The sequence below is a fragment of the Ursus maritimus genome, unplaced genomic scaffold (assembly GCF_017311325.1).
Source record: "Ursus maritimus isolate PB19 unplaced genomic scaffold, ASM1731132v1 scaffold_12, whole genome shotgun sequence".
In the NCBI taxonomy this organism is placed as follows: Eukaryota; Metazoa; Chordata; class Mammalia; order Carnivora; family Ursidae; genus Ursus; species Ursus maritimus.
In genome coordinates this window covers 43,194,310-43,219,937 of record NW_024423564.1, presented here as the reverse complement: position 1 = coordinate 43,219,937, position 25,628 = coordinate 43,194,310, and the positions used below count along the sequence as shown (strand labels likewise).

The window sequence follows — 25,628 nt, the reverse complement described above, 5'->3', positions numbered from 1 at the left end:
GCCATCATACTGCCTGAGGATTCCAAGTTAAAAATCAAACTTACTTGTGTCTCCGTGCTCTTCTAGTCATTGTGCCTTTATTTCTTTGCTAGCTAGCATATGCTTGGACACTCTCAGACCCGTGAAGCGTGACCTAGAGCTAGGAAAGATTTCTCATTTCATTTGATGTGCTGCTCAGAGTGCACTGGAGTGTACTGGAGAGCTGGGCACTGAAAATGCTTCAGAAAGTACAGGGTCTAAAAGCCCAGATGATGAAAAAATTCCATACTTCCCTAACTTTAGGCACATACTAGATGTACACAGTGCATGTTATTTGTAGACTCATCCTCTTTGGTGATTAACCTCCTCACCCACAGAAACATAAAGAGCTTCTATGCATGTTGGGTGGAGAGCTAAATTTGTTTACTTTCCCTGAATATATAGTCACAGTCTTATAAAATTATGCTAAAATGTGGATGGCCTTTTTATGATAAGGGACTCACTTTCTGTGTGCGAAGACAGCACATAAGTAATTTATGGATGCTATTGTCATTTGCTAAAATATGCTGACAGGAGAATGGTACATTCAATATATAAATGTGCCTAATGTTCCATGTTCCTTGCCATTTGTTTATTTACTTATTTTTAAGTGGAAGAGTAGATGTTTTGTACCAAGAGCAATATTTCCTAGCTATATAATAATAGTGCTTAATAGACAATCGATTTCAAAGATAGTTTAAAGCTGTCCATTATAAAGTCACATAATCAGAATTTATGGAGTCTTTGTAAGTGGAAATAGGAATGCACAGTTCTTGAGACTAACTTTTACCGTTCCAATTTCTTCTGAATTAAGTATTGGTCTGCCCATTAGCCAACAAATAAATGGATAAAATACAAATGTTCCACATTGGTGCTACCACTTTTGCTAACATTTATTGAGTGCCAGGCACTTTTCTAAGTGTTTTACATGTGATAACTTATTTAAATCTCATAACAACTCTATGAAGTGGAGCTATTGAGATTCCCATCTTAATAATGAAGAAAGTGAAGTTTTGAAAGGTCAAATAATTTATTAAAGGTGATAAAGCCTAACTTCAGAACCCTTGTTCTTTACCTGCTACACTCAATAGGAAGTTTCCCCACATCCCAGACTGCTAATTTTTTGCCTAGAATTTCTATCAAATATGTACCATATTCTTGAGATGTTTATTTGCTACCATATAGAAAGTCAAAATAGTTTTAGAGTTTGAATTCACTTTTATACTAACACCTCAGTGGTCAGGTCAGTTGAGGGTTCCTCCCATAACTGCTATTTTGATGGCACAGATTCATTCTAACTTACCTCTTGGGATCATTGTATTGACTTCTGAAATGGCCAGAGGAGACAATGTCAGATTTAGAGAAATTATTTGGAAGCTTTAAAGTGAGTAGGTAAATAATTTAAAGAAATTCTATAAATTACTTGACATAATCCGTGGAAGACTCCTAAGTTGTTTAATACTTCCATCTCTCTCTCACTTTGAATGTGGAGCTCATCTAATTGAGGAAGATGCTGAGAGTGAGTGCAGCTATCTCCCATTTACTCACAAATCCAGAAACAAACCCAGAACTCCAGTAGCAAGATGGCCACCAGTGACCCATTATGCAGGAGTTGCTATGTAAATCAAGAATCAAGTAAACACTGCTGGCTCTGGCCAGAAGGAGACTTTGGAAAAGATGGTTCAGGGAAGATTATGGGTGACTTTAGGGAGGATTATTTATGTGCAATGAAGAACCAACCCTGAAATTGCTCCAGTTTTAGATTTCTTGTTAGGTGATATAATAATAAATTCCTTATTGTTTAGGCCAATCAAGTTAGGATTTTCTGTTATTTTCAGGTAAAAATAGATCTAAAAGAAAGCTTTAATGATGTGTCTTCCATATTTTTGAAAGTTTTGCATTTTGTTTGACTTGATACTAATTTCAAATGAATGGATTCTTTAGGTAACCCGCCTTCTTTTGAAATTTGGTGCTGATGTAAATGTAAGTGGTGAAGTTGGAGATAGGCCCCTCCACCTAGCATCTGCAAAAGGATTCTTTAATATTGCAAAACTCTTGATGGAAGAAGGCAGCAAAGCAGATGGTAAGATTATATGTTTAGAAGACATTTGCTTTTTTTACTTTATGTGTATTTTTAATTTGCACTTTCCTTGTTTATTAGAGAATAATATTGAAGCTGATTAATTGCATATACTAATTTGTTCTACAAATTATAATTTATTATTTTTAATGTAATAATTAAATCTATATGTTAATCATTTTATATACATTTTAGTTCAACTCTTAATATATTTGATTCTTCAATAAAAGTAAGGGGTTTTCTTAGATAAATTATTCTCATTTTGTTATTTTTCACTAATCTTATTTTTAATTGAGGTAAAATTTGCATATAGCCAAATTCTCAAATTTTAAGTAAATGTTGACTTAAGTGACTATTTACTATCCATCCAAAACCACCCAGACCAAGATATAGAATATTTCCATATGGACAGTTGAACTCTGGAAAGTTCCCTTGTGCCCTCTTCTCAGTAAATAGCTTTAACCACAAAAGGTAATCAATATTCTGGCTTCTATTGCCATAGGTTAGTTTTTTTCTGTTCTTGGGAGTTCAGTACAATTTGGGACTCCCTTCTATTGACTGACAGTATTATTTTAACTTTTATCCATGTTGTTGCGTGAATCATAGTTTGCTGTTTTTTATTGGTAAAGTTGTATGAATATTTCAAAAAATTTTTATCCATTATCCTCCTAATTGGTACTTGAATGTTTCTAGTGTTTGGCTTTTATGAATGTAGATGCCAGAAACATTCTTATTCAATTTTTCTTGTGAGCATGTATATTTATCTCCCTTGAGGGTGTGTGTGTGTGTTTGCTGTATGCATATGTTTAAGTTTTTAGGAACAGTTTTCCTAAGTGTTTGTACTATTTTTACTCCCACAGCAATATATGAGAGTTCCAGTTGCTCCCTGTATCCTCCCCAATATTTGATATTACTATTATTTTTAGTGAAACAGCATTACAGTGTGATCAGCCTGGGGGGGGGGGAAGCTTTAGCACATACAGAAAGATTTTAGGATATGGTTAATAGAATAGAATTTCCCACAACTTTTAATTTTCTTAATTATAAGATGAATAGTGGAAAATTGATTAAAAGTAGAGTGTTGAAAAAAGTTCTTTCTTTCTCTTTCTTTTTCTCTTCCTTACAAACTTTATTTTCTGACACAAATTCACTCAGAGTTACATCTTGTCATTAAATTCTCTCAGGCACATCCAACATTCTTCCATTGACCCCCAAGAGACCTAATTAAAAACCCAGCTGTAAGAGCTGCTGGCCTTTGCAGCAGAAACTATGCACATTTACAAAAGGACAAGGTTGTCAAAGCTCTCGAACTGCCAGTGCCTTGGTCCAAAATTGAGATCAATATTCAGTTAATAAACCTAATCAATGTTTTCACCCACATGTAAGGAAAACATGAAGGCTTCCAGAGACAAGTGTGAGAAGAGGCTAGGGCAGTTTCCACTTTCCATGTTGAAAAGAGGGCCATTTTATTTTCTAAATTTTGAGAAACATAGTTGTGTCATTTTCTATGAGCCAGTGTGCAATAAATGAGGTATTTTTTCTACAGCATTATCATAAATAACCCGTGTTGTCAGGATACAAGGAATTCTGTTCCTTAGACCTTGTTTAAGCAGTCTCTTTGATTTTGTTGATTTAGAATAGGCAAAGGTACACCTGTATGAACCACTGAACACATAATTATGTTTTTGAAACTGCTTCGCTCTTCCAAAGGGTCAGGAACAGCTCACTTTTTTCCTTTTATTATTATCGATGCCAACCTCAGCTTTTTATTCCTCTGTGCAACTCCAAAGCTCAGTGGTGTCAAAATGAGTATCATTGATCAGCATGTCTCCAGGATCAAAGTTTTCTTCTACAAAAGGCATTGAAATGTATACTGCACCTGTATTCCCCCTACATGCCAGCATCATATGATATAATTTTCAACCCTTTCTTTCTGATTCACACAAGCGCTACATGCTTTCTACTCAATCATTTAAAATATCAAGAGACAGCATGACTCAGATTTTTATGTATTTTTATTTCCTTCTAATACACACTTGATAATTTAAGTCCCTTTTGTACTTCAACCAATTGCAAAGAATAAACCAGAAGATCTGTTGTGCTACTGGACACTGTACTAGATTTAGTATTAGCTAGTCCATTTATTCCAAAGTGTAGCTAAGCCTCCAGATGATTTATTTTAGATCTGGCCCTTGCCTGTGGTAAATGGACATAGGAGGAAGAGTGAATTAATGACCTCAAAAAGGGCACAATTCGAAATCTGGTATTTACAGTATGTTTCCATGGTAACAGAATGTCACAAATGGAAATAAATTCAGCCTACAAAATTAGCCAAAATGTAATTCTGAAAGCAACCTCTTCAGTTCAGCATGTTTGGGAGGCTGACCTATTCAGTCACATATGTTTCAAGTCTCTAGCCTTCTTCTTTGTACCACTAAGGGAAATGAAAAAGGAGAAATGTAATGCTTATTGAGTGAGATTGAAAAGGTCAAAATATTGCTGGACTCCATAAAAAGAAAGTAGTGATCAAGCCCTCATAACTTATCATTTTAATAAAATTAAAAATGGAAAATTTTAAGTTCAGAATTTATTAATTTTTTGTCATCCGACTATTAAATGCTACAGTTCTTTTCACATGGAACTGGATATGATATAGAGTCACAAAAATTTCTAAGGCTTGGCCAGGAAGAGGAAGTGTTTTATTTCTAAAACTATATCTTGGCAGAGCTATTACACAGATTCGTTATTGAAAATATATTTAAGACACACTTGGGAGTTGTTTTAGAGAGCTAATGGGAAGTGCTTACCTTTCTGGGTTACTATGGGAATTTTTACTGTAAGATCAATAAGCAGAGATAAGCAGGGTGTAGTATCCATCCACCCACCCATTCATTCAGTCTTTGTTTCAAAAGACATTACTGAACACATATGCTCTTCAAAGTAGAGGGCTAGGCACTAAATACTTTCCTAATAATTATTTACATCTATTTCTTTGCCTGAAATTCTTCTTTATTTAACTCTCAATAAAATGTGAAATTAGAGCAAATGGAATACCATTCATACATTCAGTTTCCCTCAGATAAGATCGAATAACGTATACATTTTTTGTCACTGCAAATTGATCCAAGACAAAACTAAGTAGAACACAATGGCTGAAGCAGAAATACAGATGTGTATATATAAACTCTACGTCTGATCCAGATCTCTCCTGGCTTGTCCCTTCGGTTAGTATTTATATCTTCTTTGATGAGAAGAACGTCTAGGCCACTGCAGGTAATTTACCAAGTAGATAATCTGCTTTGAAGTTTATTGACTCAACTAGAGAAGAATAATACTGGGTGGGACCAGGGATGGCCAAAGGCAAACTATGAATTAATGGAAGATTGTGCTGCGTTCTGCTTTACAATGTCCCGTCTGGACCTCAAGAACTCTTATGTGACCTCCAGTTGCCCTGGACTCCCTACTGTTCTAACGCATTGACTCATGGTATTGACTTTCCCTGGCTTCCAACAGAATGTGAACAAAGGAGAAGTATCATAAAAAGAAAGATAATCAAAATAACCAGGAACATTCTTCTGATGGAAGGATGTCCTTCTGAGCCACTCATTAATAAAAAAGATTCAAAGATTTATTTTTCAATAACGGCCTTGGGAGGAGAAGTTCACTGACTTTGTTAAAGATTTCCTTTTGGCTTAGATCTTGCAGGACAATAAAATAAGAATCATTGTCTACAAATATAGCAGCTGCAAGGCCTGTGTTCATTAAAAGTTAAATGATGATTATAACAACAGTAGTAATAAACTACTTGCACATTTTTAAAATTAACTATTACCTTCCCTTTCTTTTCCTTCCTATCTATGCTTTACTTTTTTTCTTTAACTATTTTGATTCTATGGATAATTTTTATTATAGATACATATAAGAATGATAATAAGTGGATTTGTTAAGGATTGTTATTTTCTATTTTGAATAAAATACATTGTACAGGTTAACACAGTTCAAATACAATAAATAGCAATGGAGCAGATGATTCAGTTATTTTAGTTTTAAAAATTGCGCTAAAGCAGATCCAGAATTTAGCAGCTTGGTGTTCAGTTTTTATTACTTCAGGCCTGAAATTATTGAATATTCAACTAGATTGCAGGTTACTTGAGGGTATAGATTCTATACATTTATAGCATATCGCCCTTAGCACTTAGCAGATTTCTAGGAGGGAAATTAGTGAAAAAGTAGAATAGACACTTTCATTAAATGTCTAATATGTGGCAGGCATCATGCTAGATACTTTCTGTACTTTCCGGTCATGATCTCCTTTAATCTTTTCAGCATCCCTGCAACAGTACTGTCATTATATCTATCATTATTAATAATAAATCGGTATCTCCAACACTTAGGAAAGTGCTTGGCACACAGTGATCATTTTATACTTGTTGAGGAATGAGTATGTATCAATCAAGTGTTCTTATCTGCAAGCATTGGAAACTAACTCTTGCTAATTTAAGCAGAAAAGGAATGTATTAAACGATATCAGAGCACAGAATCTTCCCCAGGACAGGATAGAAGGCCAGGTTTACAATTCTCACAGTGAGGAACAATGTCCACAATCACAAAAGTAGTCATTTGAAGACACATTGCTACTGCTAGGCACACATGCCAACACTTGTGCTTCCAGCACCAACTGTGCAGAGCACTGAGTCTGTGACTGGAATCACGACCATTGGAAATTGGATGGAGCTACTCTATTACTGCTACACTGCCAAGATAGATTAGGTTCTGCTTTTTTATGTCATCAGCTCTGATGTCAGAGTCTGGCATAATGTGTGGATGGGGGCAGCCCATAGATAAGTATCCAAACCAGGGTGCTGTTGAGAGTGAAAGGGTTACCATTAAAAACTATGCTAGGGTAAAGCCTAAACCAGGACATATGGCCACTCTCTGCAAATCCTGTGCCCTCACTGCAAAGGAGGCTTGAGAGCATATTTTCAGCTCCTATGATTACACATGGTCTTCGCCTCTAGTCAGTACTCTCAGTATAGGGAATTTGCCAAATGTCCAAAGGGGTTATGAGGCTGGTTGAGCCAAAGAGAGGACAGATGCCCACTATGGAGGGAACAACTGGATGTTAAATAACTGTCTAAGGAAATGTAATTAATGAGGTCTGCCTCAGTCTAAAGCTTGTCTTTTCATTACGCCATGCTGTGTATACTCTAGTATGATAATTCTCAGTTAAACGTCCATCAGAACCTCCTAAATAGTGTTGTAAACATATACAGTGCTAGAGCCCACCCTAACCTATTGAACCAAAATCTCTGGGACTGGTGCTTTAGCCAGGATCTGTAATTTTTAACATCTCACAGAGGAAAAAAATCCATTTAGAAGGAGATACTTGTGGAAATAAGGCCATGAGGATCTTTCGGATGCTTATTAGTTTCCTGAACTATTCCATTGTGCAAGGTAGATTTGATTAGATGCATTCCATAGAATTTATGGAAGCTAGAAGAAAGCCTGTTTAATGTGGTAATGGACAATAGAACAGAATTATAACTTTTTAAATTGGTTGCACTTAATTTCCTTTATTATTATCATTAACTGGCAATTTCCAGGAGTCTCTCAGGCAATTAGAAAAGTTCCTGACACTACACATGAGAAGGCTGAGACACAGAGGATTCCAGATAACATACTTTTCCTTTCTTATTGATGACAGTGAATGCTCAAGACAACGAAGACCATGTCCCACTCCATTTCTGTTCTCGCTTTGGACACCATGATATAGTGAAGTACCTGCTCCAGAGTGACAGTGAAGTTCAGCCGCATGTGGTTAATATCTATGGAGATACCCCTTTGCACCTGTGAGTAATATATGTAGCCCCATGTGTCCTCCAGCTATACCACATGTACCTTCTTACTATTATCAAAATATTTTCTTGAACTCTAGGGCGTGCTACAATGGCAAATTTGACGTTGCCAAGGAAATCATTCAAATAGCAGGAATTGAAAGCCTGACTAAAGAAAACATCTTCAGTGAAACAGCTTTTCACAGGTAAAAGAATGTTGAAGTTCAATAGCCACTAAAGGTAGCTGATACCCTTCGGCACCTGAAGTTGTGTACATAAAGCAAGAGCAGATAGTGGCAGATGTTGCAATCAGAGGGCAAGAGCAGAGGGTGGGCAGAGGACAAGGAGCCCAAACTAGATGCACAAAAGAAAAGGTAGAGGCAGATGCTGCAGTCACTACAACAGATGGGGCCAGAGCCAGATGCTGCATTACTGGCAGCAGCCACAAAGACAGGGACTGATGTTGCCAAGGCAACAGGCATATCAACATCTGTAAGCATATTGCTTCTATTCCACTTCACTCTGCAGAAAGCTGCCAAAAGGGGCAGTGCCCATAATCCTCCTCCGACAAGAATCTCATTACCAGAATTCATCAGCATCAAATGTGACACTTTTTTCGTTACCACTTAAACCTTATGTGCAAATGTATCTACCTATCTAAGGCATCCATCTGTCAGCCTGTAAAAGCCTTGTCAGGGTAGCCACTGAGATACCTAAGAAGACATTAACTCCTTTCTAGGAATGCATGAGAGTCCTTTACAGTGTGCTCTAGAAAAAGAGGGAAAAGGTTGCTAAAAATTCAGAGCCATAGCTCCCCACAATATCCAAAAGAAAGGCCGTTGTCTTATTTGAAACCCTCATTTTTAACAATGAGTTACTATTTTTTCTATAAAAATAAAAACATAGTAGTTTGAATTTAGTAAACCTTGAATATAAGATCATTTACCTACACATTACAGATTTCTTGGCTAGTTTGCAACCTCTAAAAAAATGTATTTGAGACTAATACGTTATTTACATACTGTTTGTGTTGCACTGGTGACTAATAGAAATGAGGAGACTTTTTTTTTCTTACTGAATTAATGTTAAACTTGTGCTTCCTCATAAGGCATTGATCTGTCCAATATTGCTTGGATGCTCAGATTTTTCTTATCAGAAAAAAGATCAGCCAAAGGGAGTTGAAGAAAGCCATCATTTATGGAGTAGTGAATATATGCCAGATGATTTGCATCCATTATCTCATTTAATCCTTATAACCATATTATGAAGTAGGATTTATTATTCCTCTTTTACAAATGAGAAGATTGAGGCTCAGAGAAGCTAGATAACTTGCCAAGGAGTCTTCTGACTAGGAAATCATGTATTAGATACCTGCCTGATTCCAAATTTTGTGCTTTTTATATATCTTCAGGTTCTAGTACCAGAATATTTTGCCTGTGTCCTACATGCTCTGTAGCAGAACAGATGCAAGAACTCTTTAGGTCATGCTTTCAGTTAAAATGGGTCAGTGGAATCTTTCCCCAGAAGGATAATTGGCAGAACAGATGCATATGTTTACTGGTGTCCTCTTTCCCCATTAGGCCATGCTTGTTAAGGCTGACACCTCAGGCTAGTTTTCAAATCATTTTGCTACTCTGTGCACATAAATTGAAACCAACTATAATCAAAGGATGATTGTCACCTCCAAGAGCCTATATGACAAGTTTAGTGAAGTGAGTTAAAAGTATATATCCAATCGTTTTATTTTGTATAAGCCTGTGTCTACTAGGAATAACATATTTATATTTTTATTCTATTTGTTTTAAGTACATATTTATAAAAGAAACTCTCCTTTTACATGAGGAATTCACTCTGGTTCTGAAATTTTTCTATGTAAAAGTCACAGTGCCTTGCACTCCACAGAAAGCACTCACTATGTTTCTGTTATTGTTTTCATATGTATATACACATGTGCACATATATACATGCATATGTACACACATGCATATGTATATTCAGAATTCATCAATTCCTGTAAATGGTTGCTTTGAAAAGAATCAGGGAGGCAGTTCAGACAATGGAACATTCAGAGTGTAGTGTTATGGACCCTACTTACAATGCAAATAATTAATGGTGATATGATCTATTACACTGAGTAGTGGCTTTCTATTCATTCAACTATTCAAGAACGACTTATTAAGGACTTGCCTTGTGTTGGTAGTGGTAGGAACATTAAGATGACACCATCCCTTCCCTCCTTAAAGGAACTCTGTTGTAAGATATCAAGGTAATCAGGTGTATCCGTTATCATAACACAATATGGTAAGTGCCATAAGACTGAAATGACAAAGAAAGAGTAGAGATAGCAGTGAACTCAGCCTTTGGTTCATAAGACTTCATAGATAGAAAAACAGTTCAGCTAGCTGAGTAATATATTTCTTTAAGGAAAATAAAAGCATTTCATTAAAGAAAAAGGATTGATTAAGGTCATCCCAGGAAGTGGAAATATTAAGACCCAGTGAACTACCTCTTCTAGAACCAAGTTTGGAAGGAAAAACACACTGTTTTTCTGTTGTTCTACAAAATTCCATATTTAACTTCTGAAATACGTGACACCAGTCATGCGTGAGTTTTTCCCACACCAAACAATTCTCCAGTTTTCTGCAGACACCAAGTATGTGTCCTACAATTCAATTCAATTCTGATACCATCTATCTGGGGTTAGTGTTAGATCCCACAGGCTAAGGGCTCAGTCCCACAAGACCGCCCCCTGCCACTTCAGATACCAATCACAAATCCAGGTTTGTCACCTAAGTCTCTCAGGACCCTTCTGGGTTCCCCCATTCAATAGTCCTGCAGAGTGCCTAGGTCTTGTCGCTAAAAATGCGTGAAAGTCTTACAATATTTTTCCTCCTTTTATGAAAAAAAATATCATGGGAAATATTTAATAAGATACTAGAAATTTTATACAACTTGAAATCTTGAAAGCCCATATTTAGGAATCTCAGGAGTATATTGCTATATGTGCTTGTTTTTTTAAATCACTTCCTTTTCCTCTCTCATTTCCTCCTTCTCTCTTGTCTCTTTAGCACTCTTGTATACACACTAGCATCTGGAATAGCCTGGGTAAATCAGAGTTGTATTCATTGTTTAGGGTTGCCATAACAAAATACAACAGACTGGGTGGCTTGAACAACAGAAATTTATTTCCTCACAGTTCTGGAGACTGGAAGTCCAAAATCTTGTCAGCAGATTTGGTTTCTTCTGAGGCCTCTCTCCTGGGCTTGTAAATAGCCACATTTTCCTTCTGTCTTCACATGATAGTCCCTCTGTCTGTGTCCTCTGTGTACTAACCTTCCCTTCTTGTAAGGACAGCAGTCATGTTGGAATAGGGTCCACCCTAACGATTCAATTTTAACTTAAAAACCTCTTTAAATTGTACCCCTTTAAGTACAGTCACAATGTGAAGTTATAAGAGGGCTTCAACATATTAATTTGTGGGGCACACAATTCAACTCATAACAGAAGTCTTTTCCTTTTGTTGTATTTTTGCAGTGCTTGTACCTATGGTAAGAGCATTGACCTGGTTAAATTCCTTCTTGATCAAAATGTCATAAGCATTAACCATCAAGGAAGGGATGGGCACACAGGTAAGACTTTGGTGAAACATCACCAATTTTTGATGCATATCAATGCTCAAGAACAGAGGTGCGCTCGGAGGGAAGTGGAAAGAGGGAGTAGTCTACCCTAATGAGAAGGGATGTTTTATCAGTGACATCATTTAGATTTGATGGTGCATGGTAACAATAAAAAGCAGATTGACTTTTGGTCACTTTCTTTATTTTGGTAAATTATCTACAGCTGATGTATCTATTATGGCCTGTACCAGAAACAGTCTGACCACACTGCCTTGCCCTTGGTTTGCTGCTCAAGAAAAACACTTGTTGGGGGTCTTCGTTCCTGTACAAAGATGCCAGCGTTTGTTCTTGGTAATTTCAGTGCATGTAGGAATACTGAAAATTGAGCTAAACATAAGGCAATCTTTCTAGAAGATCAACTGGAATAGGATACTTGTATGTTGTGTATGTTCAATAACAGAATTAATTCTTTATCAAAGAAATCTATCTTTGCTTTGTATCTCTGGCAACAATGCCATGATATGATAATAACTGTCTTTTGAAAATTGGGGTTCAGTTTTCCTCTTTTCTCCTTTCATACTTTCATTCTATTATAGGATTGCACTCTGCTTGCTACCATGGTCACATTCGCCTGGTTCAGTTCTTACTGGATAATGGAGCTGATATGAATCTGGTAGCTTGTGATCCCAGCAGGTCTAGTGGTGAAAAAGATGAGCAGACATGTTTGATGTGGGCTTATGAAAAAGGTATATTTTTCATCATTGCCTCTCTATAATGATACATTGAACTGTGTGCATAGATTATGTCAATGCATCAATAATTTTTTGACTTGTATGACTTGTACACTCCCATTTCCTCTGTAGATTATATTTGAGTCTTTGGGAACTTGATCAAAGAGTCCAATAGACCATCACTAGGGAAGGCAATTCCAGGGCTACAGATGAGCTGAAGGCATTCTTGGTATTGGCACTTTGAAAAGAGAATGAGCTTAAATAGTCCTAGGTATTAGAGAAACAAAATTGTGATAGGTAGTAATGGTTACTTTCTTAGAGTAAACATAGAGGTAGACTTTATCTCTTATATAGGGGAATTTTTACATGGATTCAAAGTATTTTAATGAAATAAATACAAAGGAAGGGGATATTTGTTACATCTAGCCTTGCTAACATGCCTGAACTAGAAAAAGTAAGGGAACCAATGATTAGTGCATATGTGTAAACTTACTTGAGCTCAAAGTGATGAAACTGTAGGCTTTGATATGAGAACACCTGCATTCATTTTATTTATTTTTTATACATAATAAATAGTTTTATTGTTTCTCAAAGTATATATTTTTTGAATAATTTTTAGTACATTAATGTTAGTCACCATACAGTATATCCTTAGCTTTTGATGTAGTGTTCCATGATTCATTATTTGCGTATAACACCCAGTGCACCATGCAATATGTGCCCTCCTTAATACCCATCACCAGCCTATCCCAATTCCCCACCCTCTCCCCCCTCTGAAGCCCTCAGTTTGTTTCCCAGAGTCCATAGTCTCTCAAGGTTCATTCTCCCTTCCATTTACCCCCCCTTCATTCTTCCCTTCCTTCTCCTACCAATCTTCTTGCTATTTCTTATGTTCCATAAATGAGTGAAACCATATGATAATTGTCTTTCTCTGCTTGACTTATTTCACTTAGCATAATCTCCTCCAGTCCCATCCATGTTGCTGCAAATGTTGGGTAATCGTTCTTTCTGATGGCTGAGTAATATTCCATTATATATATGGACCACATCTTCTTAATCCAGTCATCTGTTGAAGGGCATCTCGGCTCCTTCCAGAACACCTGCATTTAAATCAAGCTGTATTCTTTGATCTTGGGCAAGTCATCTATCCTTGCTGAATTTCAGTTTCTTCTGAAAAAATGAGAATAACAACTCCTACTTACAAGATTGTAAAGATTAAATGAGATAATATATGCACATTGATTACAATACTAGCTGGCACGTAGTAAGTACTAATAATCGGTATTTCAATACTGATAACAATGGTAATAGTAGTAGTTCAGAAATGGAGATGATCAATAATGAGTTCTACATTTTAAGGGAGGAAACTACAAATAATCAAAGGTGAAATCCCACCTTCATCATTGTTTTACGATATAGTGTACCTCATTAACAAGTTCAACATATACACATAAGCTCCTATGGAGTTTAAATTTTCAGAAGAAATGGAATAGTATACATTGTCATTGAAATCAGAGGGTTACAAGTAAATGGTGTAAAGTATATCAAACTTTGCTGCCTGTCTTTTGCTGTCTTTTTTAGGATGTTTAAAGTACATAAAGAAGTGTTCTGTTTAAATGCTAGAATCTTAGATGTCCATACTAAGAAAGGGTGGAAGATTTCTTAGGCAATCAATTTGATCTAAAAGGTTTTCTGCCTGAAGTGGGACATGAAATTCTATCAATTAAAAGGGAGATGGAATTTGATAGCTAGAAATGGGGAGTTGTAAGCACATAGAAAGAAAAATATAGGGGCGCCTGGGTGGCACAGCGGTTAAGCATCTGCCTTCGGCTCAGGGCGTGATCCCAGCGCTATGGGATCGAGCCCCACATCAGGCTCCTCTGCTGGGAGCCTGCTTCTTCCTCTCCCACTTCCCCTGCTTGTGTTCCCTCTCTCGCTGGCTGTCTCTATCTCTGTCGAATAAATAAATAAAATCTTAAAAAAAAAAAAAAGAAAGAAAAATATAGATCTGAAGACTGCTTGTGAAAAAAATGATTATAGGACTTACTTTAATAGAGACACGTGAACAGACATGGTAAAGTAAGGAATAAGTTAGATGTAGCCCTGTTACGTTTGATGCTTTTTATTTGAGCATTGTGTAAATACACATGTATGTGCGCACACGTTTGCTCATTATAGCTCGATGAATTTTCACAAACTGAACTCACATCCAACATCCAGCATCCAGATGAAGAAACTGAATATGGCCAGCACCCAAAAGTCCCACTTACATTCTCTTCCAGTCATTCTCCAGAGAGGGTACCACTGCCTTCTTGGAGTACAGATTAGCTTTGCCTCTCTCTGTACTTTATACAAGTGGAATGTTATGGTATACACATTTTTGAGTCTGGCTTCTTTTGACCAATAATTTGTGAGATTCACTCATATTATTTCAGGTAGTTGTATATTGTTCACTCTTGTTGTATAGTATAATGTTTTGTTATTATATCACTATTCATTCTACTCTTTAGGGGCATTTGAATAATTTTCTATTAGGGACTGTTAAGAATACTTTTGCTATTAACATTCACACACATGACTTTTGATGAATATCTGGATGCATGTCTGTTAGGTATAAGGACCTTCCAATTTGTATAAAATAAATTCCAGGTAGTTCTGTATTTGAGTATCAGTTAAAGAAGCTTACATAGCCTCAGGAGGGCTTACTAAGTTCTGCTTACTCATCACATTGCATTTATTCAAGTGATTCTCAGACAGTGTCTCTCAAGAACCTTGAGTTTCAGAGAAAGACTGTTTACAAAGCATTAGTCTTCCGGAAGGCAGCTCAGATAGAGCTGCTGTAGCTAGCTCTTCACAGGGGTTGGCTTTGTTTGTTTTTAGTTGACTGAGAGTGATAGTTGAAAACTGGCTTTAGTTTTATTTCTTGTGGAATTCCACACTTTAAGAAACAATGAATCACTGTGCAAGTTCCCAAGGTTTCCTACCAAATGACAACAACAAAAATCTTTTAGCTTAGAGGCTTTACCCACTGGTCTCTGCAACATCTGCCATACTTGTCACCCTTATTTGTTCAACTAATGTGCTAGGCATCCGTGTTGTATTTCCTTATTACTATGAATTTTAACAAATTGAATGTTAGTACTCAAGAGACAGATGGATGCTTTGCATATGTTCTAGAGCAGAATAAGTCAAAACCAACAAAATGAAATCGTTGCTATTTTCTCTTGCTAGAAAAATTTTGCATTGTTTTCATGTGTTCAGGGGAGATTGAAATGGCCTTGTTAAAAAATCGTCAACAGTGCACTATCCCTGTTTTCTTTGTATAAAGAAATGCTTTCTTTTCTCCCTCAGAGAGGGAGTCCCCAAATTAACCGATGTGGCATACTAAGGATTTTCCTGAGTCACTTGGAGAATGGAGTTGAGGAAACACTAAAACTTCATTTGAAGTTCCTTCTTTATAGGATGGAGATGTTGTAGAAATGGTCCCATCATGGTTTACCCTGTACCTTGTTATCTCCCTGGAGAGATAAACCAAAAGGGGGCTTCATAGCCAGGGTCTGTCTGTTTGAAAAGGAGTACTTTTGGATGTGCCAAATTTAAATAGCTCATCCTAGTCTACCAGCTTGCATGCTTTTCTTTCTTTCTTTCTTTCTTTCTTTCTTTCTTTCTTTCTTTCTTTTTCTTTCTTTCTTTCTTTCTTTCTTTCTTTCTTTCTTTCTTCCTTTTTTTGTCTACCCTCTTAATAGAAAACTGAGAGTTTTTCTCAATAGCACCCATCTCTGTTCTTCTAAGACAAATTTTTCATCTGACACAAAGTTTTTAGCTTACCCTCTGCTATTTTGATACAACACATTCAGTTCAAGGGTGCTTTAGAGTTTTGTAAGAGTTATCAACTTCCTTTTGGAAACTCAGGAAAGAGTTTACTCACCATGACTCCCTGCAGGTTCAGATATGAAGAAGAGTTTCCATTTACATAGTCCTTTTAACCTAAAGATATCAAAATCAACCTTGGAAATAATTTTCCTGGTGACCTTGATTTTACACAGAAACCTAATGTTTAAGTTTCAATATTTCCCTGCTAGACTACTCAGAACTCTAATTTTACAATAGTTAGAGTGTTTTCCCTCCCCTAGTCGGCCACCCCCCATTCCGCCTTGTTTTCTACTATTCCGTCTGAGAGTAGCAATAGCTGTCTCACTCACTTGGATTTGTTCTGCCCTTTCCCTGGGGTACAAAGGACTTGTATGAATCAATTTAAATTGGCCAGAAGAAATAGCCAGCAGCCTGCTTATGTTCAAATCCTCTGCCCTAATCACCAGTATGGAAAACCCATTGAAAAGACCTACACATAATCTTATATCCATTGCATTAAAGATGAAACTGCCGAATTGAAAAGATCTCAGCCAATTAGAATTGAACACATAGCTCAATAGTGTGTCTGGCAGTTAGATTTGAAGTCTGCCTTTGACAAAGAAAAGCACTTCTTTATGTCAAGCTGTTTAGGGTCAGAAAATAACCCGAACCAGAAACAGAACTAAAAACTTCTTATTTGCTTCAGTACTGACACCAGTTAAAGTAATTTACAGAGGCTCCTATCCCAATATCTAATTACACAGAATACAATATTTGTATACCTCAAAACAACTGTAATTCACAGTGACAGGGAGCTGCAGTTGGAGAATTAGTGAGTAAGTGAGCAAAAACAATAAAAATCAAGGCTCCTGTACCATGATATATACTTTGTTCATTCCTTTTGACAAGTGTAGTATGGTGTGAATTATTTATAGTGAACGTACTATAGTGTATTCTCTAAAAGTAATAAAGCCTTACAGTTGTGAGTTTCTACAGTTTTCAACCAGTAAAAAATAACTAAAAGATAAGAGTGGGGGAGGAGTTGAAGGAAGAAGAGGTAGATTTGTTAAATTTTTTGATAAATCTTCATCAATGGATTATAAATTCCTAAACTACTTCTATATTGAATTCTTACCCATTGGGAGGTTAGTTACTTAGTTTAGTGACCCTTAGTTTAGTGTGCTAGAGTGAATTAGGACTGGAGTAGAAGGAATAAATGAAAGATTTAGATGGTATTTCAAAATCTATGTGCAATTTTGTGTGTACTGGTTACATTCTATTTTTTAGTTCCTCTTTCTTTTAAAAAGTAAACAAACAGAATAGTACCAACTCTCATTTGAATGGTCAGAACTTTCATTTTTGTTGGGGGGTAACATATTTACACACAGTAAAATATTTTTGAAACTTAATAACTATGTAAAAAGCCACACACACTAAATTCTACTCCTAAAACCAATATTGCACTGTATGTTAACTAACTAGAATTTAAATAAAAATTTGAAACTAAAAAAAAAAAGCCACATAAATTAAAATGGATAGTAGAAGAGAACTTACATTCATTACATGCCTGTTACATATGCATATGTATGTGTATATAATTAAATTATCAGGATAACCCTTTAAATTGGTATTAACTTTCTATTACAGATTAAAAGTTTGAGACTTCAATCTGCCAAGTCACACTTGCTCAAACTGCACCGCTCTTAAGTGCAGAGCTGGTACCAAACAGAGTTCTGTCTTATTGCAGAGTCCAAGCTCTTACCACCTCACTTGAGAATCAGATCTCAGTCCAAATTCCATCCTTATTATATAATGGCTTTGGGCAAGTCATTCAACCTCTCTAAGCCTTAATCTTCAGATTTGAAGTGAGTAAATTAATAACCACTTTACAGAATTCTGCTAAAGGTTTAGGATAAGATCTAAATGTCTGTAACATAACAGATTCTCAGTAAAAATAATGTTATCCATTATAATTAACTGCATAGCAAAGGTTCAGTCAAGCTTCACATAAGTTCCAAATGTCAGTCTTTCCTAATTTACATGTTTTAGTGTAGAGTAAGAAATATGACATATTGACATATTAGAATGATGGGCATCCTCTTATAAACTCTCTCATAAAGAGTTTGTATCCCTGCCAAACACTACCAGACAAACCCGGAATATATAAAACCATGTGTTGTTATGGGGCGCCTGGATGGCTCAGTTGGTTAAGCTTCCGACTCTTGGTGTCGGCTCAGGTCCTGATTTCATGGGTCGTGAGATCGAGCCCTATGTTAGGCTTCACGCTCAGTGGGAACTACGTGAATATTCTCTCCCTTTGCCCCTTCCCTTACTCACTCTCTCTTTTTCTCTCTCAAATAAATCCTTAAAACAAAACAAACAAAAACGTTTTGTTGTATCTATATTTCTTATTTATGAATCAAGTAATACCATTTATTTTAAAACCTCAGGACTGAAGCAAGATTAAGGAGGTTTTTAAAATCACTGATCAAAATATTAAAAAAGTAATTTAAAACCATTATTCTAATTTGTATAGTTACATGCAAATATGTAAAACAATATTGTAAAACTTAGCACAAATTTGCAAGTCTCTTTACTGTAGCAGGGTTTTCTCCCTCAGTCATGGACAAGTGTTAGAATTTGTGGCCATGTTTTCAAACTACCACACCATCTGCCATGCTGGCTCTTTTTACTTGGATATCTGGGGAGTATGTCCCAGCAAGTCCAAAATTGAACTTAATATCTTTTTTGTCCTCATCGGTCAGTTTCTCCTACCATATCTCTTATTCATTCTGTCATTTAATGGTATTGTCATCCACTTAGTCGCTGAAGACAGAGATCTGGATTGATGCTTGGTGACTTTTTCTCCCACAATCTCTCTTTCCCCGTATCCATTCAATCAAAAGGTCTCATCATTTTACTTCACTGGTACATTTTAATCCATCCTTTCTTTTTTATTTTTACTGTCACTGTTCTTCACATATCTTTCTCCTGATCCATTTTAATAGTTTCAAAGCTACTCTTTCTTTCTTTCTTTTTTTGGTCTTCAGCTTCTTTGGTTCCATTTTCTACTTGTAGTTTTGAAGAAGTATTCAAGGTGTAAATAGGGCCATAGCACTCCCCAGCTTCAAATCTGTCACTGACACACTAGTATCTATTGAATGCCCTGTGCCCATGCCCTGTGCCCTTCCTACCTCTCAAACCTCATATCCAGTCACTCTGGTCATGTGCGTGACCCTAAATACTGCAATCATCATTACATCCACTACATCACTAACATTCACTGGGGGTTCACTCTGTGCCAGACATATTCTAAATACTTTATATGTATTAACTTATCATATGTGCACAATTACCCTGTGAGACAGTATCTCGTCAGATGATAGTAATACAAAGATACTCATTCTTCCCCATGTATATCATGTTATTCCATGTTTCCAAGCCTTTTCTCATACAGTCCTGTCTGTCTCTACACTCCCGCATTCTCTCTAACCCACTCCACTCTCAATTTCTGATTTCTACATAGCTTTCAAAACTCAGTGTACAGATCCTCTCTTCCTGAAAGTCTTCCCTGATGTTTCAGGCTAGCATACATGTCCTTCCTTTATGTTTTATTATACCAAATGTGCATCTCTATCCCTGTGTTTACTACTGCATATTGAAACACTCTGCCCTTTACAAGATTATAAACTTTTTGAGAGCAAACATTTGAGCTATTAATTTTTTGTCTTCCAAAAAGCGAATTCAATGACTAATTCCTAATAGGTGCTCAATACATGTTTGTTGAAGTGAATTAGAGAATGAGCAGATATCAGTCATAACATTCAATTCTATGTCTCACTAAATGGCATCTAGTTCATCATAATATCGTAGATCTTCTCCAGAATACCACTCACCACTGTTCTGTTGTCTCTGTAGATATTTCTATAAATATTGTGGGTTTCTTATTAACTGCACATTCTAATACTTAAATTTTAATAGGCAGATGATTTTAAAGTATGTTCTAAATAAAGCTCCTCTTTTTATGCATTGGAACTATGAAGTATTTCCCTCTGGCTCTAATGCTGCTTTTTTGCTTAATCAACTCGTATTCATCTTTCAAGTTCAGCTTAAAAGACAGTTCCCTTAAGGAGGGCACATATTGCATGGAGCACTGGGTGTTATATGCAAATAATGAATCATGGAACACTACATCAAAAACTAAGGATGTACTGTATGGTGACTAACATAACATAATAAAAAATTATTATTAAAAAAATAAAAATAAAAAAGACAGTTCCTTAAGGAACTATTTCCTGACCCCTCTAGCCTACTGTAAAATAGCACTGTTATGCACATTCACAGCATCCTCTACCTTTTCCTTCCTAGAACTTGGCTAAATAAAATTTGAGCGTTTGCATCATTATTTTTTTCTTTTATTCTAGAAAGCATTCATTACAAGATTAAGGGCATTTATATTTCAATATTATATCTCTCATATCTGATTCCACTCATTCATTCAAAAAAAGTTATTACAAACCTAATATGTCATAGACACTGTGCTAGGAACTGAGGTAAAACAGTGAGTTAGACAGACAATATTTCCCTGTTCTTAGGAAATTTGTAATTCTAGCAGAAGAGACAGGTCATGAGCAAGAAAACAAACAGAAACTATCTGAAAATAAGTCCTATGAAGAAAATAAAAAGGAAACACAACACTGAGTAAAAAGTTTAAGGACACTATTTAAAATCAAGAAGTCATGAAGGGCTTCCCTGGGAGGATGTTACTTGAGTTGATCTCTAATGGATGCTCAATAAATATTTGTAGAAGGGAAAAGAAAAGCCAGATGGGAAGAAGAGAAAAGAAGGAAAGAAGAATGCTAAATAACTTGGTTTGTGTAGAGTTCTTTTGGCAAAAGCATTCATGATTGTGAGTTCTTATCTCAAGGTTAAGAAGGACTGGTGGCATTCTTGTTTGGGCCTGGTGATTTGGTGATTAACAGACAAAAATATGGGGGGAAAGGGATGTGTGTACCCTCTCTCGTGAAAGTATCTTTCAGATTTAAGTGATAAGAAGATATAGCAAGTCTTGAATTTTTCTTGCCTTTTATTTAAATGATAGTGTATGGGCCAGGATTGGCAGGAGGAAGAACAAACATTAGAAGGCATCCTTGATCCCACTTTTCAGTGCTTTTGGAAAATGAGTTTTTAACATGATGGGAAGAGGAGGTAACAAAATTTTGAGCAAAGTCTCGTCTATATCATTGCTGTGAAAGTTTCCTCCTTTAGGCATGTACAAACAAAGGCTGAGACTGCTCCTTTGATCACCTGGGAATTTTGAAGGCAATAGGAATTCCTTAGCTTATGTAATCAAGACCTAATCCCCATGTTCTCTATCTTAGACCCAGAGGGCCTCAGAGTCACAATGTCAGGGAGAAGATCTTAGTACTAGTGTCATTAACTATTAATCTTCAGACCTAGTACTTAAAATAATTTTCATAGCAAGTTTTCTTCTATGTTATTAAAATAATTTTTCATACCAGTAAACAGCATTCATCATCCCTAAGACAAAATGGTGGGATTGGAGAGATACCCTTATAGAGATATATAAAATGTGTCCTTTTCCTTCTTGAATAATTATGAACCCTATGTTGTATACATGACCATGATATACATACTAAACTGTCTATGTAACAATCCTCCCGATGGAATTGTAGCCCTAAACAACAACCTAGGTTATAAAATAAAGATGTGCAGAAAGTTGAAAACAAAGAGGTTTGGGGTTGGGAGGAATCACTCCAAGTATAAGGAAAGGAACAGAAAAAGAAGATGAATTAAAGGAAAAGCATGGAATTTGAGTAATACAGACAGACTTGAAGAGTGGGATGCAGGAAATGAAAGACACTCCAAGCTGGCAAAAACCTTCATGGGCTCCGATGCACTCTGGAAGTGCAAAGCATTATTATAACTGCATTAGGCTAATAACATAGCAACCTCCTGTTTTGGGTAAAATACTTGGATGTAGATAGTAAATTCTTAGATATGGGAAAACATTTTATTTAATTAGTGATAGTTTGATTATCTCTGGATGTGTTCCATTAGTGTGCCTTAGTTATCTGGGTATATCCATTATCAGGAGTTTGCCTTAGCAAGTCCATTTAGTGAGTTCCACCAAGGCATTTTTCTGCTTAACTCCTTGTGACCAAGTATCAGGGAGCTGGGCCCTAGTGGTTTTCAGGTTTCTTTGCATACACTTCGGTAGTTTGTCAGAGCAGTGATAGCAGTGAAGAATTTCCCATACATGTGTGCCTCAGCCCACAGTTAGCAGGAGGTGGGAAATCAGGCGGAGATGCCTTCCAGAGCCGAGGGGCCTCTTGGCATTTCCCTGGCAGCCTCATGCTTATCATCAGCCAGAACCCAGGCGCTCATTAGGCTCTTGATGAAAAGCATCCCAAAGAAAATGCCAGCAAATTGTGCCACTGTGCTGGCAGGAAATTAAAACTGCTCAGAGCAAGTGGAGCCAAGAGAGCTGTTGAAATGAAAGGTAACATCAAGGGTGTGATCACTGACTTACACAGACGGTCAGGATTCAAGATGAGGCTTTCTGCTTCACTAGGGAAAGCAGGAGGCCCTCGCCGCTGTCAGCCACAGTCAGTCCAACAGAGAGGCTGAGACAGGCAGGGAGGTGGACTTTGTGATTTAAGTAAGCTTTGTTATTGGGGTAAATCTTTGGGGTTTAAGTTGTTTTATTTTTCCCAAAGGAGAAACAGAAATAAGAAAATTTGTTTTGTTTTGTTTTGTTTTGTTTTTCCTGGTCCCAAACACTTGAAGACCAAATTAAGTAAAAGTACAACTAAAAGCACCACAGGTCCTATTAAACTGGGGGCAGACAATGTAGAGAGGAGCAGACAAACCTCAGAACCTATGAATCTAGCAACAGGACAGATGAAGGGGTATTTTAATTTCAGAGAACATTTTGTTGGTGGTGCTACTTTTATCCTGAGACTAAAATGGCCATCCACAATGGGGAAGAAAGGGAGGTGCTCAATGGGAGGCAGCACTGACATGCAAACAGAGCACACTGAAATTTTCATCACCCTGGGGGTGGTAGACAGAGTAATGGTCCCCCAAAGATGTCCAGGTCCAAATCCCAGCAACTTATGAGAATGCCGCCTTATATGGGAAAGGGGAATTAAGGCTGCTAATTATATGATTTTTTGAGAAAGATTATCGTGGATTATCACAGTGGGCCCTAGGTAATAGCAGGGGTCCTTAAATGTGGAAGAGGGAGTCAGAAGCAGAGGTCAGAATGATATGAAGTGAGAAGGATTCAACCAGCCATTGATAGATTTGAAAATATAAAGGGGGCCACAGCCAAGGAATGTCAGTGGCCTTTCAAGCCTGGAAAAAGCAAGGAAATCGATGTTCCTCTGGAGCCTCTAGAAAGGAGTAAAGTCCTGCCAACACCTTGATTTTAGCCCATTGAGAACTATGTTGGACTTCTGACTTCTAGAACTATAAGATAATAAAGTTGTATTGTTTAAGCCACTAAGTTTGCAGTAATTAACCACAGCAGCAATAGAAATTGAATATATTGGCATTTAGAAAATGTATGTGAAGTTTCATAAAGGAATTTCCAAGTTCATTCACAATTCTGAGGGCAAAATAGTAAGGCAAGAAAGCAGTGAAAAGATCTGAAAGTCATATTTACATGTTAGAATTGTAAGCACATACATCATCTCACTTAATCTTTACAACAGCCTTAGAAGGACATATCATAGCTCTAATCTGTAAATATGGATCTTTTTAAAAACAAAACAAATCATGTCCTTCAATGAAGTAAAGTTGTCCTCCATCTCACCTACATTAAAATCCAGATTTCTTGTTTTAAACTCCAAAGCTCCACATCCATAGTATCAAAGTGTGGACTTCTAATCAGCATCACCTGGGGCTTTGTTAAAAAAGCAACTTTCAGGTCCCACTATAGACCCTTCAGTCAGAATCCCTGGTGGTAGCGCTCAGCAATCTGTGGTTTAACATGCACTCCTTCAACAAAACTAGGAGCTGGTTCTCTGAAAGAATTAACAAAATTGATAGACTCCTAGCCAGACTTATGGGGTTGGGGGGAAGACCCAAATAAGTAATATCATTAATGAAAGAGGAGAGATCACAACCAACACCAAAGAAACACAGACAATTATAAGAGAATGTTATGAGGAATTATATGCCAACAAATTAGACAATCTGGAACTAATGGATAAATTTCTAGAAACACATAAATTACCAAAATGGAAACAGGAAGAAATAGAAAATCTGAATAGATCCATAAGCAGCAAAGACATTGAATCAGTAATCAAAAATCTCCCAAATAACAAAAGCTCAGGGCCGGATGGCTTTCCAGGGGAATTCTACTAAAAAATTAAAGAAGAATTAAAGAATGAATACCTATTCTTCTGAAACTGTTCCTAGAAAATAGAAAAATAGAAATGGAAGGAAACTTCTAAACTTCTAAACTCATTTTATGAGGCCAACGTTACCTTGATTCCAAAACCAGAGAAAGACTCCACTAAAAAAGGAGAATTATAGGCCAATACGCCTGATGAACATGGATGCAAAATTTCTCAACAAAATACTAGCTAATCGAATCCAACAGTGCACTGAAAAGATTATTTTCGTAACCCAACCAAGTGGGATTTATTCCCAGGCTGTAGGGGTGGTTCAACTTCCACAAATCAATCACGTGATACACCACATTAATAAAAGAAAAGAAACATGATCCTCTCAATAGATGCAGAAAAAGCATTTGACAAAATACAGCATCCTTTCTTGTTAAAAACCCTTAACATCATAAATGCCATACAAAAGGACCCATACTTAATATCATCCTCAATGGGGAAACCTGAGAGTTTTTCAGGAAGAAGACAGCGATGTCCACTCTCACGACTGTTGTTCAACATAGTACTGGAAGTCCTAACCTCAGCAGTCAGACAACAAAAAGAAATATAGGTATGTAGATTGTCAAGGAAGAAGTCAAACTTTCAATCTTTGCAGACGACATGATATGCTATACGGAAAACCTGAAAGACTCCACCAAAAAATTGCTAGTATTCAGCAAAGTCACAGGATATAAAATCAATGCACAGAAGTGTGTTGCATTTCTATACACCAATAATTAGGCAGCAGAAAGAGAAATCAAGGAATCGATCCTGTTTACAATTGCCCCAAAAACCACAAGATAGGAATAAACCTAACAATAGAGGTAAAAAATCTGTACTATGAAAACTGTAAAACACTGATGAAAGAAATTGAGAAGGACACAAAGAAATGGAAAAACATTCCACGCTCTTGAATTGGAAGAACAAATTCTGTTAAAATGTCTATACTACCCAGAACAATCTATACATTCAGTGCAATCCCTATCAAAATAACACCAGCATTTTCACAGAGCTAGAACAAAGAATTCTAAAATTTGTATGGAACCAGAAAAGACCCCAAAGAGCCAAAGGATTGTTGAAAA

General features: G+C 36.6%; 1 protein-coding gene across 1 annotated transcript in view; it reads left to right on the top strand.

Moving 5' to 3' along the window:
* Positions 1 to 25,628, top strand: part of TNNI3K (TNNI3 interacting kinase) — a 277,662-nt gene that overhangs the window by 91,366 nt on the left and 160,668 nt on the right. Inside the window, exons 7-11 of the mRNA XM_040627127.1 lie at positions 1,963 to 2,101; positions 7,803 to 7,947; positions 8,034 to 8,138; positions 11,467 to 11,561; positions 12,146 to 12,295. Coding sequence (XP_040483061.1) covers positions 1,963 to 2,101; positions 7,803 to 7,947; positions 8,034 to 8,138; positions 11,467 to 11,561; positions 12,146 to 12,295 — 634 coding nt within the window. The remainder of the gene's footprint in view (positions 1 to 1,962; positions 2,102 to 7,802; positions 7,948 to 8,033; positions 8,139 to 11,466; positions 11,562 to 12,145; positions 12,296 to 25,628) is intronic.